Genomic DNA, 16,780 nt, shown 5'->3' with positions numbered 1-16,780 from the left:
GCAGATTTTTTTTTTCCAGAAAAATATTATTTAAAAACTCAACACTGGATTAAATGGGTTATGAAGATGGACATTTTGTGCAGTGTAGGAAATCCTCCCGAACTCCCAAATCACACAACACACTGCTGGAGTTGGACCCCACCCATACATTATGTAGCAGGCCAGACATGGAGAGAGAGAGAGAGAGAGAGAGCGGACTGTACCATGTGTGGAGAGGAGAGGGAGAGCAGGTATTAGACTGGACAAATAGTAGGAATTTTGCTGAAAAGCTTTTGATGTCCATCCAGTTTCTTCAAATTTTATACTGGTTCTGCAATTATATTGTCTTTCTTGAATGAAAACTCATTTCATTATAAGATAAATTACTCTCTGTGAAATATCTGAAGAGTTTTGTTCCAAAATTAGATTTCCACCTCTTGAAAAATGTGACTCCTCCTCTTACAAAATGATTGATAGCACAAAATTAAAACCAAATTACCATATTTTTTAAAAGATAGGAGGTATCTTAAGTCTTTGCTTATCAGCATAACACTTTAACAGACTGCATCTTACACAGTATATTTTGAGAAATTGAATGTTAAATGTTGGGCAATCATTTTCTTCCATAATGGATGTACAGCATTTTAGAATAAAACTCTTCATTTATACATTTATCTCAATAAAATGCCTTTAAGCTACATGAAAACTTATCCTGATTTTGTTATAATCTTACAATCAACTATATTTTAAAGTTTTTCAATACTTTTTGAAGCCCTTAAATGGATTTCAATACCAGTACCAATATGTTTTTTTTCTATAACCAGTTTTAGTTGGACTCTACCCATACATGTGTACAATGTAGCAGCTTGGAGAGTGAGAGTGGACCGTACCACGTGTGAGGAGGAGAGGGTGAACTGGACGGCCACAGGGACGCTCCGGGCCCTGGAGGCGTCCCGCACGCTGGCTGATATGACAGCAGAGGACAAGTGACCTGGGACAGTACTGGAGAGACAGACGAGGGTTACCGCCACTTACACCTGCCATGTAAGTTACAGGCTAGAAGTCATAAACGACTGAAGAGCTTCATTCCAGTTCGTTTTCTTTGGTCCAAACCGTAGTGGAAAAGTCTATTTTGTGTATTTGGTTTGTTTAGGTTCACACTCACCAAATACAAGTGAACCAGGGCTTGTAAACAGAAGTCACATGACTCACAAGTAGCTTGTTTATTGGACAGAGTTTTGGTCACCTGTCATCCTGCAAGGTGGCGGGCGGGAGTCAAAACAAATCTGATTCCAGTCCCTGTAACTTTCCTGTAATTTTAAGACCCTGGCTTACAAAATAGTCATGTTTTAAGGATGGATTCATCTGTGTTTTTGCAAAATTTTTCCCAAACTGGATATGTAGCATTTTGAAATGAACCCCTTCAAGTAACCTATAAAGACAAAATTTGAACATTGACTTCCAGACTTTGTGTCCATTAGAGTTTGACTCAGGCTTGGAAATTTGAAACCAGCCTGACACAAACCTGAAAGATTTCCTAACTTGAACCAAGCCCGAATCCAACCCAAATACGAGCACCGTTCTTACTTTTCTCCTGATGAATTGTAGTGATCTAGTAATCTAGTAACAACTGATTTATCAACTGCGGGGCTATTAAGTGAGAAATTCAGTACGACCCAACCTCAGCCTGATGGGTTTGTTGGGTTTAGTTATGAATATCAAACTCTAGTGTCATTTATTTCAGCTACTTTAGAAGAAGAAGAAGAAGAAACTACTAATACTACCTTTGAAGAAGAGTAGAAAAGCAGGTAAACTGGCACCAACCTTTTCCCTTCCTCCTGGTGTTTTTTGGGCGGAGGCTCCCGTGCCGCTCCGGACTGGATCTCATTCAGACGGCTGTAGTAGGCGTGAATGAACATCACCTCCTCAAATCCTGATTGGACAGGAAGGAGGAGAGGAGCAACTTTGTTTTCAGCTTTAACTTTAACTTACATCTCAACTTCATTCCATTTCATACGTCCATACATTTTGAAAAGTGTACATATCATACATATTTTTATCTTATTGTATTGAATTATTTTATTATACTCTGTCTCTTTATATTTTCTATTACTTCTTATTGATGGTCACTTTACCATTTTGCACTAGTGTACTGCATTTGTTTACTTGGCTAGCTGCAATTTCAAGAATTTCACAGCTAGCATTACCTGCTTCTCGCTGTTTTCTTATGCCAACCTTGAAAGTTTGAATGGGCACATATGCTTTTTTTCTTCACATTCATACATTCACACACACTCACACCTGCTGGCTGCCCAGTACAACCACAGGCTTCTACTGGGAGCAATTAGGAGTCAGGTGCCTTGCTCAGCGGCACCTCAGCAGTAGTTGTTGAAGGAGGAGGATAGTGTTACAGGTGATAGAGGATGTGTGTGCATGTGTGTGTGTGTGTATTTCCTACCCAGTGTGTGTAGGATCTCAGCATCATGCATGTGTACAAAGACATGCATAGTAGCCTGCATGCATTCATCTGTGTGTGTCAGTTCCCTAAATGTGTAGCCTCTACGTATTTTCATCTGTGTGTGTGTGTGTGTGTGTGTGTGTGTGTGTGTGTCCTACCCAGCTTGTGTATCCTCCGGATCTCCGTGTCGGGGATCAGCAGCTCTTCCTGGCTGCTGCTGCTGGCGGCGTGAGAGCCGAGCGCCGACGGCTTGAAGACCCGACCGCCGCTCCGCTCCGACAGCTGCTGCCACTCCATGCTCACATCTGACCACAGAGACAGCAGAGGACATAACAATACGATAATCATCTTTATTTAAGAAGGACTACACGGTTACAAAGCCTATAGCTGCTTGAGGATGTGGTTAAAAGGTCTGTTGCTTGGTGCCAGATGCAGCCATGCATAACAAGTGATCAGTAAAACCTTAAAATCACTTCTGAATCTGTCAGGTAAACTGTGTAAAGATGCTAAAAACAAAGACAAGGACACGGAGGAATGTTATATATCAAAGAAACTTAGAATTACACAAATAATCAGTGCAGATTAGGGCTGCACAATTAAACAAAGTACTCTTGTGCTGTGAAATTATGTTTTACTCACAAACATATACAGTATGTGTTGAGTGAGTTTTCATAAACCCTGGAATCAGTAATACATCTTCTGTATTTTCAACTACAGTGATTGGAAAGGGATCATTTCTATTTTTTCTTTAATGTGTATGAAGGCGTTTTCATTACCTATGTTCTTGGTGGAGAGAGCGAAGCCTCTTCCCTCAGCAGACAGAACGTCTGCTAGAGCCTCAGTGAGTTTGTCGATGCTCTTCACTACAGTGAACGGTCCCACGCTGACCTGAGCAGGAAACACAGAACCAGCAGCATAAAGACAGACTGAGACGCCTTCTTGAATCCAACTTTTAGTCAGAATTTCTGTAGGACTCTTAATTTATCTGTTATATATTTTTATGCAACCAAAAGTCGTGCATCCATACTTTTCTATACTATAACTTTTGTGAGTAGTTGGTGAAAGCATGGAGAGAATAAGATCAAACATCAGTCTACATAAAGAACAAGCTACAAGCACACCAAGAATGAAGCTTCTGGCATTAAAGTTGAGATGAAACGGCATTTCGAGAGTATCTAACTTCCGTATCGTGACGTATTTCCGAGTGAAACAGGAAAGACAGGCGGGACATAACGTTGGGAGGAATTTGATTTGAACGTTGAAAAGTGGGTGTGTCATAACACCCGAAGACACACCGAAGTACCATGCTGTTGCTAGCTAGCTAACTAATGAATCTTAGCCTCTTAGCTCTGTGCGCTAAAAGTTGAAGATTGATTGATGGGTGGATGTCATGATATTATTGGTTGAAATTAGTTACGGGCATGCTTACGTAAGCACACGGCATATTTTGTTTTACAGGAAGAAAACATAATTGAATTTTGATATAAGAATACAATGAAATTGATTTTTTTTTTTTTTGGCATATATTGTTAAATAGGTGCACAGTATGACCGGGGATGTGATCTAAAAGGGTTAAAAAGGCATTTTTCATTTCATCTCGACTTTAACAAAGCGAATGTGAGTGAAAAGGGAAAAATACATTAAAAAGTGATTTTAGCTGAACTCTCATTATTTCATCATATAATTTTCCTGTGTGTGGGTGTGACAGATAGAACAGAAGTTTCACAACCTCTCAATAATTTAACTTCTAGCAGATATAAAATGACAGTAAAGGAGAAACAATAAGCACACACACACACACACACACGCATCACCCCCTCACCCCGTCCTCCGTCAGGCCGATCCAGTGTGCGGCCGTGTGCGGCTCCAGCATCAAACTGGCCAGCTTCAGGTAGTTGGTGGCGATCGACACCATGACCTCCGCCGCGCCGGCGCCGGCAGCACCGCCGCTGCTCAGCTCCATCATCTGGGACAGGAAGAGGACGTCGCTGGAGGTGAGGAGGTCCGGACCGCCGGCCTCCACCATCTGCAGGACGGCCCGGGTCAGCTGCTGCAGGGAGGACAGGTCTCTGACCCAGGAGGAGTTGACGCTCAACTTCTCCATCAGCTGGGGAAGAGGAGAAGATCAGTAGGATAGATTCAGATTTTTAGCTTTATTTACCCAAGAAAAGTTCAAGTTTCAAGTTCAAGTTTGTTTATTTCTACAGCGTTTTATCACATGCATATCTCAACGGACTTTACAGAGAATGAGCCTAACTAGATCTAACTGATCAACAATCAACCATAGAGCAGAATGATACAGGACAAACATCGGGAAAAGCACAAGACACACAAAAGCAGATTTTAGCAAGACATAACAGCTAACCTATCCTACATAGCCCAACCTACCGGCTCCACCAGCCTTACACTTCCAAGAAAACCTTGTTAGGAAAGAAATGGAAGAAACCTTGGGCGGGCCGAGTCAGAGAGAGATCCCCCACCGGGACGGCTGAGCGTGCGACATGGGGAAAACAGTGACAGGGACTCCTGAATGAACATGTATAGTGATATGATATCTATATTCTACTGTCTGTTGCTGCACTGGAAGTGAGGTCCATTTGTCCTTGTACCATGTATCAGTATGCACTGTGTTACTCCCAGCTGTCGAGTTTTCTCTGAACCACAATCACCTAGACAATTCTGTACGCTTATTGTACTCCTGTACTGAATAAAGTGACTCTGATTCTGATGAGGGCTGAAGTGTCCGGACTGTCCCACTCACAGTTTTGACCAGAGGATTCTTGCTCAGTCTGCTGAAGAACGTTGTCTTGGGGAAGCCGAGGACCTCCACCCCTTCTGCAGTCAGAGATGGAGAGAAATGAGATATCATGGCTGCCAGGTGAAAACCTCCTAAGTCATATTTTCACTTGAATTAAAGGGTGCATGCGTCTTTGTAAGCTGAATAGGATTGCATATTAAATAGGAAAAACTAGGATTCAGTTTTTTCTCAGAGGAAAAAGTGCTGCAGACAGCTTCTTCAACAAGGTTGTGCAGCTTAGAAATCAAGTTGCAAGTGTAAGAAAATCTTTAATTTTCTTCAAAGGGAGCAACCACTAAGCATTAGCACATCATTACCCAACATCCCACAATTTCCAGTACAATTTTTACAAAATGAAAAACAAATAATGTAGGAAGAAAATCCCAATATGATTTTTTTGTCTTTACTGTACAACCCTCATACTGAGCATGAAGGGCCGATTTATTCCATCCAAAAACATTTTCCTCTTTTCAAAAACAGCTGTCCACCTGAAAATAAGTCTTGTTTTTCTATAAAGCTGACTGTGTGGAGATGAGAGATTTTCCTCTGACAGCAGCGATATGGGTGGATGAGAAACATTTGAGAACTGGTATGACTGTGATTTGTCAACTTATTCCCTCTGCCAGCACTTCATTAAAGAAATAATATTAATCATTCATTTTAAATCATCTATGTTAGTGCTGGGCCAAACCACAAGCCTCAGGATTTTGTTACCACATGAATACTATTCATACTGCCAAATAGCATTGAGTGTGATATTTTGTTAAGAGAAGCACTCTCCAAAAATTAACGATTTTGTTTTTATATAAAAAAAAATGCGGATGAATATAAGCTTTGCAGTCACTGGTGTAATGCTTTGTTGGAATACTGGGATATTCTGTGTGCTTTTTGATATATTTCATTTTGATTTATCAAATAAAATTCAATCAGTCAGCTCATCTGTGCAGAATACTGTGCAGAAATAGTTCATAATTACTCGTACCTTTCTCAAACTGGCAGACGGCCTCTCTGGATGAGTCGCACTTGTCCAGGCCCAAACTGCCGCTGACGGGGTCAAAGGTCGCACAGTCCTCGGCCTGAGGGGCGTGGATCACCTCCAGGGAGAAGTTGTGATACGGCAGAGGGCTCGAGTCCAGCAGGGAGTGCAGGGAGGGGTTCACTAACAGACTGCTGTTACCTGGCAGAGGACAGGGTGAAGGGTTCGTGTTAGTGGTGAAAGCTTGAAAATGAAAGAGGAGTGAAGTTCAACACATTCGGACTGTACACATTTCATATCCAGTGATACTATTTGGTTAACGCTGCGTTCCAGAGATGCCAGGAAGTCGGAAATTCTGATTTTCTACTATAAAAAATGCAGTGGAACGCCCTCTCAAGCTGGAATTCCAAGTAGGAAACTCGGGCAAGATTTCTCAACTCCGAGATTTTTCCGAGATGCAAGGTTTCCAAATAGCAGCGAGAGGTAACTGGTTGAATTATTTTGCTTCAATGCCCAGAAATGTAACGTGACGTCAGTAAACTGTACACAGCACGCTCATGTTTACCAGCCTGACCAGTCTGTGATGCTTCATACCAAAGGAAACCAAAGAGAAGAGAGAGGAAAAGATCTAACGTTGGTGAGTCCAGCTTTCTCTGGACGGAGCGCTACTCACTGCTGTTTCGGAGACAGATTGGATTTCGCTTTTAAGTTTCAATTCATCTCTTCCTGAGCACAGCGACCATATCCAACACCAGAAATTAATTTGGGCCAATCTACAGCACCTCAGTCAGGGATGATTGGACACTCTTCTCTGCTGCAGCTCCACTTTGTGATTTAGGCTGATAAAACAGGTGTATTTTTACTTAAAAAACGTTGCCTGGTGCAGCTTTAAGCATTTAGCTGACACTCTAATGCAGAGATATCAATAGTCTGATATGACAAAAGGAAGCGGAAGGAGGGGATAAGATGGAAGGAGGAGTCTGATAGGTCTTGTGGTTATGCCAGAAGCACATTGCACGACTGTCTGTTGCAGGACATCTCACATTTATCGAGCTGCCGAGCTACCAAATCCCGTCATGCATTAAAAAATAGTGCACACACTTGAGGCAACAATATGAGTTTGCACATTACAAGAATCAATGACAAGGGTCTGCATAGTCTCATGTTGGCCAGACTTCAAACAGGAGTTGACGGGACGTTGAAGAGACATTGAAGTCTCGTAGGTCTCGCCTCGCGGGACCAGAGCCCGCAAGAGTGGAAGCCAAATCGGTCATTAGAGCAGACGTTTGTGTGTTAGCGCCAACAACAACAATGGATGAACAGCAACTGGCCACAATTTTTGTTTATATTCATATGTGTAGATGGAAAGATGAAGAGAGAAGAAGAAGAAGAAGAAGAAGAAGAAGAAGAAGAAGAAGACTAGGTTTGGGCGCATAGATGGTCGACGCGGCCAACAAGGACTATCTATTTTATAAAGAAAGTGTGTGTGTATTTCAAACATGTTTGAAAATGATTGGGACGTCCCAGACTGCATCGGGAAATCAGGAAGTGGCGTGCCGACCTTCTCACACCGACGACATGCCGCTTTCACTCCGATCTTGAGAATCTGTCTAGGACCGTCTGGGACCGTCTGGGACGCCTAAATCGGCTGTTACATCGTATGGTGTGCACGAGGCCTTAAGAGACACAATCCCATCAACTCTATCCCTGCAGCACCCAGTGTGCGTCCATCTACCGCCACATGCTGCCTCTCTCACTGTAAGTCGCCCAGGATAAGAACGCCAGATAAATCCCTAAACTGTAAATGTAAAAAATGGAGGGAGGCGCACCATCTGCTCTGCATGTACAGTGTGTTACAGCATCAGCAGGAGGGGAGGGAGGGGAGGGAGGGAGGGGGGGGGAGGGGGGGAGGGGGGGGGGAGGGGGGGAGGGGGGGCTTGGACTCACATTGCTCACTGGGGACCGCGATGTCAGAACGGGAGAACGGGAGAAGTTTGTTTTGAAGGGTGGGATTTAGAGTGACGCCAGCCTCAAAACATTTACAACAACCATTTAGCAGCCCCGACGTTTGCCAGTTACAACTTGGCCACCGGATCCCCTATTCATGTGGGGGGGGGGGGGGGGGAGAGAGAGAGAGAGAGAGAGAGAGAGAGAGAAAAAGGAGAGCCTTTTCTCTTCTCGTCGATGTTATGAAACTTCCAGTAGTGCCCGGTGAAGAGGAAAAGACTGTGTGTGATGCTGGAAAGTTTGAGTCAGCATGCTGCAAACTTGGAAATAGTTATTGATTTATTTCATTCATCAAGTTCTGCAGTTTGATTTCTTCAGTTTGTACCAAGTCTACCGATTCACTGCATTTTTTTCTCTCTCTCTTCTCTCTTTCTTATTGATATGTTATAGTGCAGGTACATCAATGAATCAATTTTTCAAAATGAAAGAAAGATAATAAAATAATACAAATACATTCATATTATAAATAGTATCATTCATGTACCTGCCACCTGCCAACCCCTCACACGAATATATACAATTGTCAATATTGTAATAATAACTAATACTGTCTTTTAGGTCCCAAACATTTCCAGTCTGGCCCCATTCATCCTACAGTAGACAAATCCACGGTTAAAATGTCTATTAATGAGTTCTGCCAGTTTTGCAAAGAATGAGAATGTGAATGAATGGGTTTCCATTTAGTAGCAAGCTTTTTTTTTTTCTTTGCTGCAGTGGAGCCTGCTAGCCAAAGTTGTTTCTGAGTCTATTAAGGCTCAAAGTAGAATAATTTAATATCATTACCTGTGGAGAGCTCACACTAGAGAGATCAAATTAGAAATCAATTTAGTAATCTGCTCCCAAAACTTCTTGACTGAATGGCAGACCTGCATCATATGTAAAAAAAAAAAAAAAAAAAGTCCCTATCTGATTTGATTTGCATAAAGTGCAGTTTTTGGGGTTAGATGAAGCCCCAATACACAATTCTGTGACGCATGTGAAATATTTCTCCAAACTGTCAAGAAGACTGTGAGCAAGACAGAAAGAGAAAGAGAGAGGGAAAGACAGAAATGAGGGAAAGTAAGAAAAAGAGAAAGAAAGAGAGAGAGAGAGAGAAGGAAAACCTCCACACAGCTTTGTAAATCACAGTGTGATTGAGCCTGACGTTTAAAGAGGAGGTGGAGGAAGGATGGAGGGAAGAGGGCAGAGCAAATCTGGGTCCAGCACTACTTGCAACTAATTCATAGCATTTGTTTTACCATGCTTGGAGTGCCAGACGGGCGGGGTTTACCATCACACATCAGGGCCAGCTCCGATCATGACATGCAAATTGTCAACTGCATAAACGTTTATTTTAAATGTCTTTCAAATGTGATCGTCTTTAGATTCACTACAAAAAGTATTTGAAAGTACTACTACTATACTACTACTACAGTATACTAGCACTGGACCTTGTGGAGATAAAGGAGTCTCCTCTGTCTCCTCAATGTAAACCAGGACAATTCCTGTACATTTATTGTACTTGGTGATTAAAGTTGCTTTGATTCTGGCACGAAGGCTCAGTGGTTAGTACTGTCTGAAGGTTGTGGGTTCGAATCTCTGCCCCAGTCCTTCCTGTGTGGAGTTTGCATGTTCTCACTATGTTGCGTGGGTTTCATGTGAATTCTGGTGAACTGAAGTCTCTAAATTGCCCATAGATATTATATGAAGTATATGTAGTATAATATGTAGTATGTACACTCACCGGCCACTTTATCAGTACACCTATCTAGTACTAGCTGGTCTTCTGTTATTGTTGCCCATTTATCATAAGGGCAAACAGCTTGTGTGTTGTGAGATGCACTTCTTCTGCACACCACTGTTGTAAAGAGCTGTGATTGGAGTTTTATTTGTGGCCTTTCTGTTAGCTTGAACCAGTCCGCCCATTCTCCTCTGACCTCTGACCTCTCTCATTAACACACCGGTCTCTGTAAACTCTAGAGACTGTGGTGTGAAAATCCCAGGAGGGAAGCTGTTTCTGAGATGCTGAACCAACAGTCAGACCGCGCTCAAAGTCACTTAGATCACACATCTTGCTCTTTCTGATATTTGGTCGAACAAAAAACGAAACCTCTTCATGGTGTCTGCACGCTTTATATATTGAGTTGCAGCCACATGATTCGCTGTTTGGAGGAGCAGTGAGTGTAGAGAGGTGAGTGTATATGATGGTACATAAAGCCCTTTGAGACATGCTTGTGATAAAGTGCAATATAAATAAACATGAGTAGTAGACTAGACTTGATAAACCACCAGCGTCTCCCTCTGTCCCCATGCTGCTTCCAGACTGATGTACCTTGACATGGGCTGTCTGTCCACAGACTCTTGAGGGACGACTCTATTTCCACCGCCGCACCTCCCCAGTCGAACACCAGCCCGGCGGAAACGGGCGAGCACTCCTTTTCCATGGTGTGGATTTCACTGTCATTCAGCGCCCGCTCCCAAATGTGCAGCTCGGTGACGCTGCCCGAAAACGACTCGTCCTTCTTGAACGAGCCCCCGAAGGTGTCCTGCTCCTGCCCGATGATGAAGAGGCCGTCGGGGCCGATGCTGTCGGTGCCGTGCAGGCCGTCGCCCCCGGCGACCGGGAGGCCGTCGGTATGCAGCGCCCAGCGTCCGCCGTTTTGGCTCCAGGAGACGCAGACGGAGTGCCAGGAGCCGTCGTGGGCGAAGGCCTCGTGGTAAGGCCCGTGGGTGCCGTGGACCAGCAGAGCCAACTGCACAGGCCCGTTCTGGATCAGGCTCGCTCGGAGCTGGAACTCATTAATGTATGACTGGATGGAATAAGAGAAGATGGTGGAAACTCCGAAGCAGCTCGGATCGAAGCGGAGACGGGTGCAAACGGTCACCGAGCCCATGGAGGGGAACTTGTGCAGGAGGCGAGCGTTCTTCCTGTCCGAGCGCCCGGAGAACTCCAGGATCAGAGTGTCGAAGGGACCTATTTTGGGTTTTTTTCACCCCACACAGAGAAAAGAAACAGGCGTTATTATGGAGCCAAAAAACCTGGCGCTGCTCTCAAAAGAGATGGAACCTCATTATGAAATTCCACTTTGTGGTCCTCTTTAAGCTGTAAACACTTGGGAAACATTTACTCACTGGGCCTAAGAGGATTGTTTGGCAGTGTCGTCAGCCCCATTTTAAATTCTATTACCCATATTTTCACAAGTCGGTGAGTAGGCTGAAAGGCTTCTTGCACGAGAAACACAATGGGCCTACTGTTTGAGAAGAGAAGGTGCTGATATATCAATAAAAAGTGTCAGAAATGGCACACTGAACTCACTCTTCACATGTGTCACGAATTTCCTGGCGATCCACACGGGCTGAGAGATGTTCAAGGACTTCAAGAAGCTGGTGAGTTCTCGGCTCTCTGAAGGGTTGGAGACGGTGGCCAAGTCCCCCGAGCGCTGGTGACACAGCCGGCCGGCGCTGTGCCACGGCAGTCGGTCCGGCACGTACTCATAGTACGACTCATCGTACGTAAACAGGGTTCTGCTTTCCAGCGTAAAGGCTATCCAAAGACAACAAAAAGAGGAGGAATGAAATAGTGGAAAGGCCGGACTAAAGCGCTCTCCGCACGGCATTAGTATCACCAGGGGAAGTCTGGTGATTGGTCATTTTTACCTCAGGACCACAGGAATTTTATCCCGTTGAGAACTAACATGTCAGTGATTTTCTTCATCTGCCCTGGTAAAAGCTAACTGACATCCTGGGGTCATTCCTGTCTGGATCGACATCTGGAGTTTCATGCAATTGTTTTGCGCATCACTCTTTAGATTGGTTTCGATGGTTAATGATCACCGTTGGGAAATTAGATCGAAATTGTAGAAGCAAAAGTAATAGGATTTAGCAGGGGGAAAAGACACATAGAACATAAGCACACAAATAGAATATAAACTAACTAAGCAAGAAAAAGTAGAGAAATTTGTGGAAAAGAGTGCAGGAGCTGCAATGTCTGGTGTTACAAAGATATGGGACTGCTTGAAAAGAGTCCATGGATTATCACAATCCGTCAGTAAAATATCTTACTGTCCGGATAGCAGACTTAAATTACTATTGTACATTGGCAAAATCAATTCACCGACCTCACCTGGTAATACTACGGCTGTCTAGAGAGGGCTAGACTAAGGATTTCATAACAACCAGCCATCAGTCAAATGATGGTAAATCTTGCAAGCCTGTCTACTCCACATTTGGCAGGTAACTAACTGTGATTGTCTGGAGGTTCTTTTCCTATTCTAAAAATCATTTGGCTGGTTAAATAATGAAAGCGGCTGGTGAAAACTGAAATCCATCAACCACTCTCAAGGAAAATGCTCCAGTTTGCCTGCCTTGTTCACAAGTCTACCTTAGGAACCAAAGCTTAGGCATGAGTTTAGAGAAGTTCCCCTCTCCCAGTCACTCCCCAAAAACGTCTGAACTCCAAACCGCTCTCATTACACTTCCAAACCAAGCATTTAAATAACAATTATAGAGACATCCACTAAGGCAAGAGGTAAGCCGCCTGCTCTCCGAGTCTCTGAGGTTGACTGAGTGCTCCTCACTTTACGGTCGCTGTTTGACATGATCTCAGCAGAGTGGGGGATTAACGGCTGGCGACTGGCGACCGATTGGAGGGGAGCAGAGTAACCCAAACCACATGCTGGACCGAGGACTGTTAAGTGTGGTGAAGTCATTAGTCCTCACAATTACAGATGTGATCAGCAAGGCAAACTATGAGCTGAGAAACTTCATCACTCGAGTCGTTGCAGTTTGTGAGGCTGAAATGCAGCTGACGTTTTATATGTGAGGCACTAAGCTGATGCTCTTATCCAGGGAAACTCAGAGAGAGAGAGAGAGCAGGTAGGGGTTCAGTCTGGGATTGAACCTGTGACCTTTCTGTCATGGAAATGTCTCTTTCACCAATAAATGCAGACATTAATGGAGGGTGACTTACCTGATGTATAGCCATGAAACCAAACCTGAAACATAATAGCAAGTAGTTAGTTTCACTCAATGCTAAAGGTATATAGTGATACAATATATAGTCTACTGCCTATAGTATGTCTTGCACTGTCCCTTTACACTGTATGTGAATAAGTTGCCAATATGTTTCTGCACCAATGACAACTAGATAAATAAAATATCAAATATCCACCAATGGGGAAAAAAACCTGACACCTGCTCTTACATAATGATGGCTGGCATGAAAGTTAACCCTAAACCAGTGATTCTCAACCTTTTTCATATCAACCGCTAATTTAGTCCACATTATTTGGTGAGATTTTGTCTCTCAGATCCAAATCTGTGAATATTTTTTATTGTTAGATATGATTTTGTCCAGAATTCCATGACTATCTGTATTGAGAGATAACAGTGAAACTATGATCAAAACATTCATTCTTCTACATTCTCTAATTGTGTTAACTTGTTGTAAATGAAATTATGGTGAAGTTTGAAAATTCATCAATTTGCAGGGAACCCCCTGGAAACCCCCCAAGGACCCCTGGTGGTCCCCGGAGCTCACGTTGAGAACCACTGCCCTAAACTACCTTCACTCTCAAATTTTGATTTTTTGAAAAAATGTTTAAGTACTTACTGATGATTTTCAGTTAGAAACACTTTTTTTCCCCAATACTTTGTAAATAGCCCTTTAAACTTACTTTGTAAATTTACTTTGTAAATAGCTATTAAAAAACGATAGTAATCCCATAATACATTTTAGGATACAGAACAATTATCACAACAAAACTATATGTTCCTATGGGAATATTACAGTGATACCATAGAAGATTAAAAAAAAAAATAGATATGCCTATGATAAGTTCACTATAAACTCACTATTGATCACTACAGACATACTAGACAATCCTATGGGATATCATAGGAATATTATAGGAATACCAGAGGAGATAAACAGAATATCATAAAGTGCGATGAGGTCATTATAAACTCACTGAGCAGCACAGACACACTCCCACTCCCAGTCCCTATAGGAATATTAGAGGAGTATTATGGTGATTTTTCGTTGGGGAAGATAGTCCTAGTTAATATTTCATTACAACAACAGTAACTATACTGTATATTTGTCTTTTAAACTCATAGTCAGAGAGAAAGTGTCCATCCTACAGATCTATGATTGTATTTTGTGCATCATTTTCACATTAAAACGACAAAAAAAACCAACTTGGAATAACAACTTTTGGAATATTTAGTGTGTTTTGGCTTCCTTAGTCCTTGAAAAGCCTAACGCTTGCCCAATTAAAAGTACGGCTAGGCTACAATAGCCTACAGGAGAAGAAAACGTTTAAATTAAACATAAATGATGATGTACTTACGAACAAACTGGGGAATAATAACCAGTGCATCCTAAAAACAGAATTAAACAACTTTATTAGGAACGAAGTGCCATTAACCGCACACATTACGTTATCTTGTATATGAGTCAGATATATAAAGTGACCAAATGAGTCGATTAAGTGACGAGAAAATTGTTTTTACCTGGGTTGTTGCGGTCTTGTCAAAAACTTTTTGCGCGTGCTCCTCTCATTCCACTTCACTGAACTGCGTCGCGTCTGTGAAAATCGGATTCAACCGTTCCTCACTGTGGTGCATTTTCCCTAAAATTGAATTAAAAGTGAAGTTTATGATTTATTTCTTCACTCGGCTATCGATTTGTCCGTCAGAGGAGCGCGGGGAGCCTCCTAGTCTCTGACATCAGGCAGCATGGAGGGAGGATGCAGGCGGGAGGCTGCAGAGCGGGGTGGAGGGTGTAACCTGCGCCGCTGCCAAGGGGGAAAGAAGCGGAGCGGTTCCCAAAGTGCGGTTCACGGACCTCCAGGGGCCCATGAGCTGGTTCCAGGGGGTCCCCCAGCAAAATGAAGCCTAGTCATTTCACAATAATTTCATTTCTCAGAGGTTGAGAATGAAAGAAACTTACAAGAATGATTAGTCATTATTTTGATTAGTCATTTTGATTAGTCATTTATTTTGTCTGTACCTACAGTACAGACAAATAAAGAGAGATGTGAATCTTTATTATGTGACTTTAAAGTGTTATGATGTGGTGGTCCTTAATACGAAAAAAGTTTGGGAACCCTTGGTTTAAGATGAACAACATAGGATAGTCGCGCACATCCTGGAACCATTTAAGGCAGGTGCTGGACCAAGGAAACTATAAACTATAAACTATAAACTAACCCTATATAAACTATAAACTAACAAACAGAAACTATAAAAACTATCTTTTACAGTTTCCTTGTGCTGGACCCGGAAGTAGTAGACTATCTAAAAAAGAAAGTCCACACACTGTAGCTCCCTTTTGCTCCTTTACTGGTACCACAAAGTTAAGTGACGATTCGAGCACACGGCTCTTCTTCAGACTTGAAGAAGGTATTATACAGTCGCCATCTTAAATAGACCAAACCATTAGTTCAATCAGGCCACCTGGAGTAAGTCACATGATGTAGTTAGGTTCACAATCTCAATTCAATAATACAATATATATAAGCAAAAAACAAAAAAAAATGAGTAATCAAAATGATTTGCATACACATATCAAGTATATACGTATTTACAATGTCCACAGAAATATGGAACCCCCCATGCAAAGTAAGGGGTGTTCCCCTAAATATAGAACATGCAAAGTAAGGGGTGTTCCCCTAAATATAGAACATCCACTAATGTTCTATTTGCTGTGTCCCCTTAAGGCATTTTAAAGACATCATTACAGGTTTCACTGTCATCATCACCCCACCCACAGGACAGACAGTTACGTAGCCTAATTTTGTACCTATTCATATCTACTAAAAACCTTATCAAATGTGGGTCTGTGGTCTAATGGGCATCAATTTGAGAGTCTTTGATATGAAAAAAGACTGGAAGACTCTGGTCTAATGCGTAGTAGATCATACTGATTTCATTTTTTCTGCACATTGTAACGTGACAATATCAGGTAAATGTTTTAATTCATATTTGCCAACTTCTTTTTTTATCTTTGATACTAAAACATCACCAAAACGCAGTTAAGCCACAAGAATTTATTGTATGAGTTGTCATTTGACATCAAAGTTTCTCCAGTAGATACAAAGCTTTAAAGGAGATATAACATTGATTTGTTAAAGTATACAGAGGAAAAAAACTGAAGAAATAACAGTTTGAGCATGATTAAGTGCAAGTATCAGAAATACAAGATCTAAGTTTCTCCTGAGTGCAAATTGTGGCGTGTGATACAACAACGTATAAGGTTACAGAATAGAGTAGTTATCTTTTACCAAAAGCTTCATACAAATATCAGAAATCCAAAATGTACCTTCATACAAAAAAAACATGCACAGGCCAAGTATGACAAAGTCTTTCCTTAATGTTTACAACCCACTGTACATTAGCTCCTGTGTATTATACTGTAAAGATATCTCAATAAAACATACAATATAGAATGATAATTTAGTTCCCTAGAAGAATATAGTGCAACAGAGACGCCCGTGTACAGCAGAAGTAAACATTCTCTTTCTCTTACAGTTCATTTCTTTTTACTAACGGCATTTAGCCAGTGTCTATAAATCTATTAAAT

General features: G+C 42.1%; 1 protein-coding gene across 1 annotated transcript in view; it reads right to left on the bottom strand.

The window, feature by feature from the left end:
• LOC139931926 (adhesion G protein-coupled receptor D2) overlaps positions 1 to 11,966 on the bottom strand; it is a 113,402-nt gene extending 101,436 nt beyond the window's left edge. Inside the window, exons 1-10 of the mRNA XM_071925564.2 lie at positions 11,936 to 11,966; positions 11,513 to 11,740; positions 10,529 to 11,170; positions 6,217 to 6,393; positions 5,199 to 5,272; positions 4,260 to 4,544; positions 3,214 to 3,325; positions 2,596 to 2,742; positions 1,804 to 1,912; positions 870 to 981 (exon numbers count right to left, since the gene is read on the bottom strand). Coding sequence (XP_071781665.2) covers positions 870 to 981; positions 1,804 to 1,912; positions 2,596 to 2,742; positions 3,214 to 3,325; positions 4,260 to 4,544; positions 5,199 to 5,272; positions 6,217 to 6,393; positions 10,529 to 11,170; positions 11,513 to 11,740; positions 11,936 to 11,966 — 1,917 coding nt within the window. The remainder of the gene's footprint in view (positions 1 to 869; positions 982 to 1,803; positions 1,913 to 2,595; positions 2,743 to 3,213; positions 3,326 to 4,259; positions 4,545 to 5,198; positions 5,273 to 6,216; positions 6,394 to 10,528; positions 11,171 to 11,512; positions 11,741 to 11,935) is intronic.
• Positions 11,967 to 16,780: the final 4,814 nt, after the last annotated feature.

This window comes from Centroberyx gerrardi, chromosome 9 (assembly GCF_048128805.1).
Source record: "Centroberyx gerrardi isolate f3 chromosome 9, fCenGer3.hap1.cur.20231027, whole genome shotgun sequence".
In the NCBI taxonomy this organism is placed as follows: Eukaryota; Metazoa; Chordata; class Actinopteri; order Beryciformes; family Berycidae; genus Centroberyx; species Centroberyx gerrardi.
This window is presented reverse-complemented; position numbering and strand designations above follow the sequence as displayed.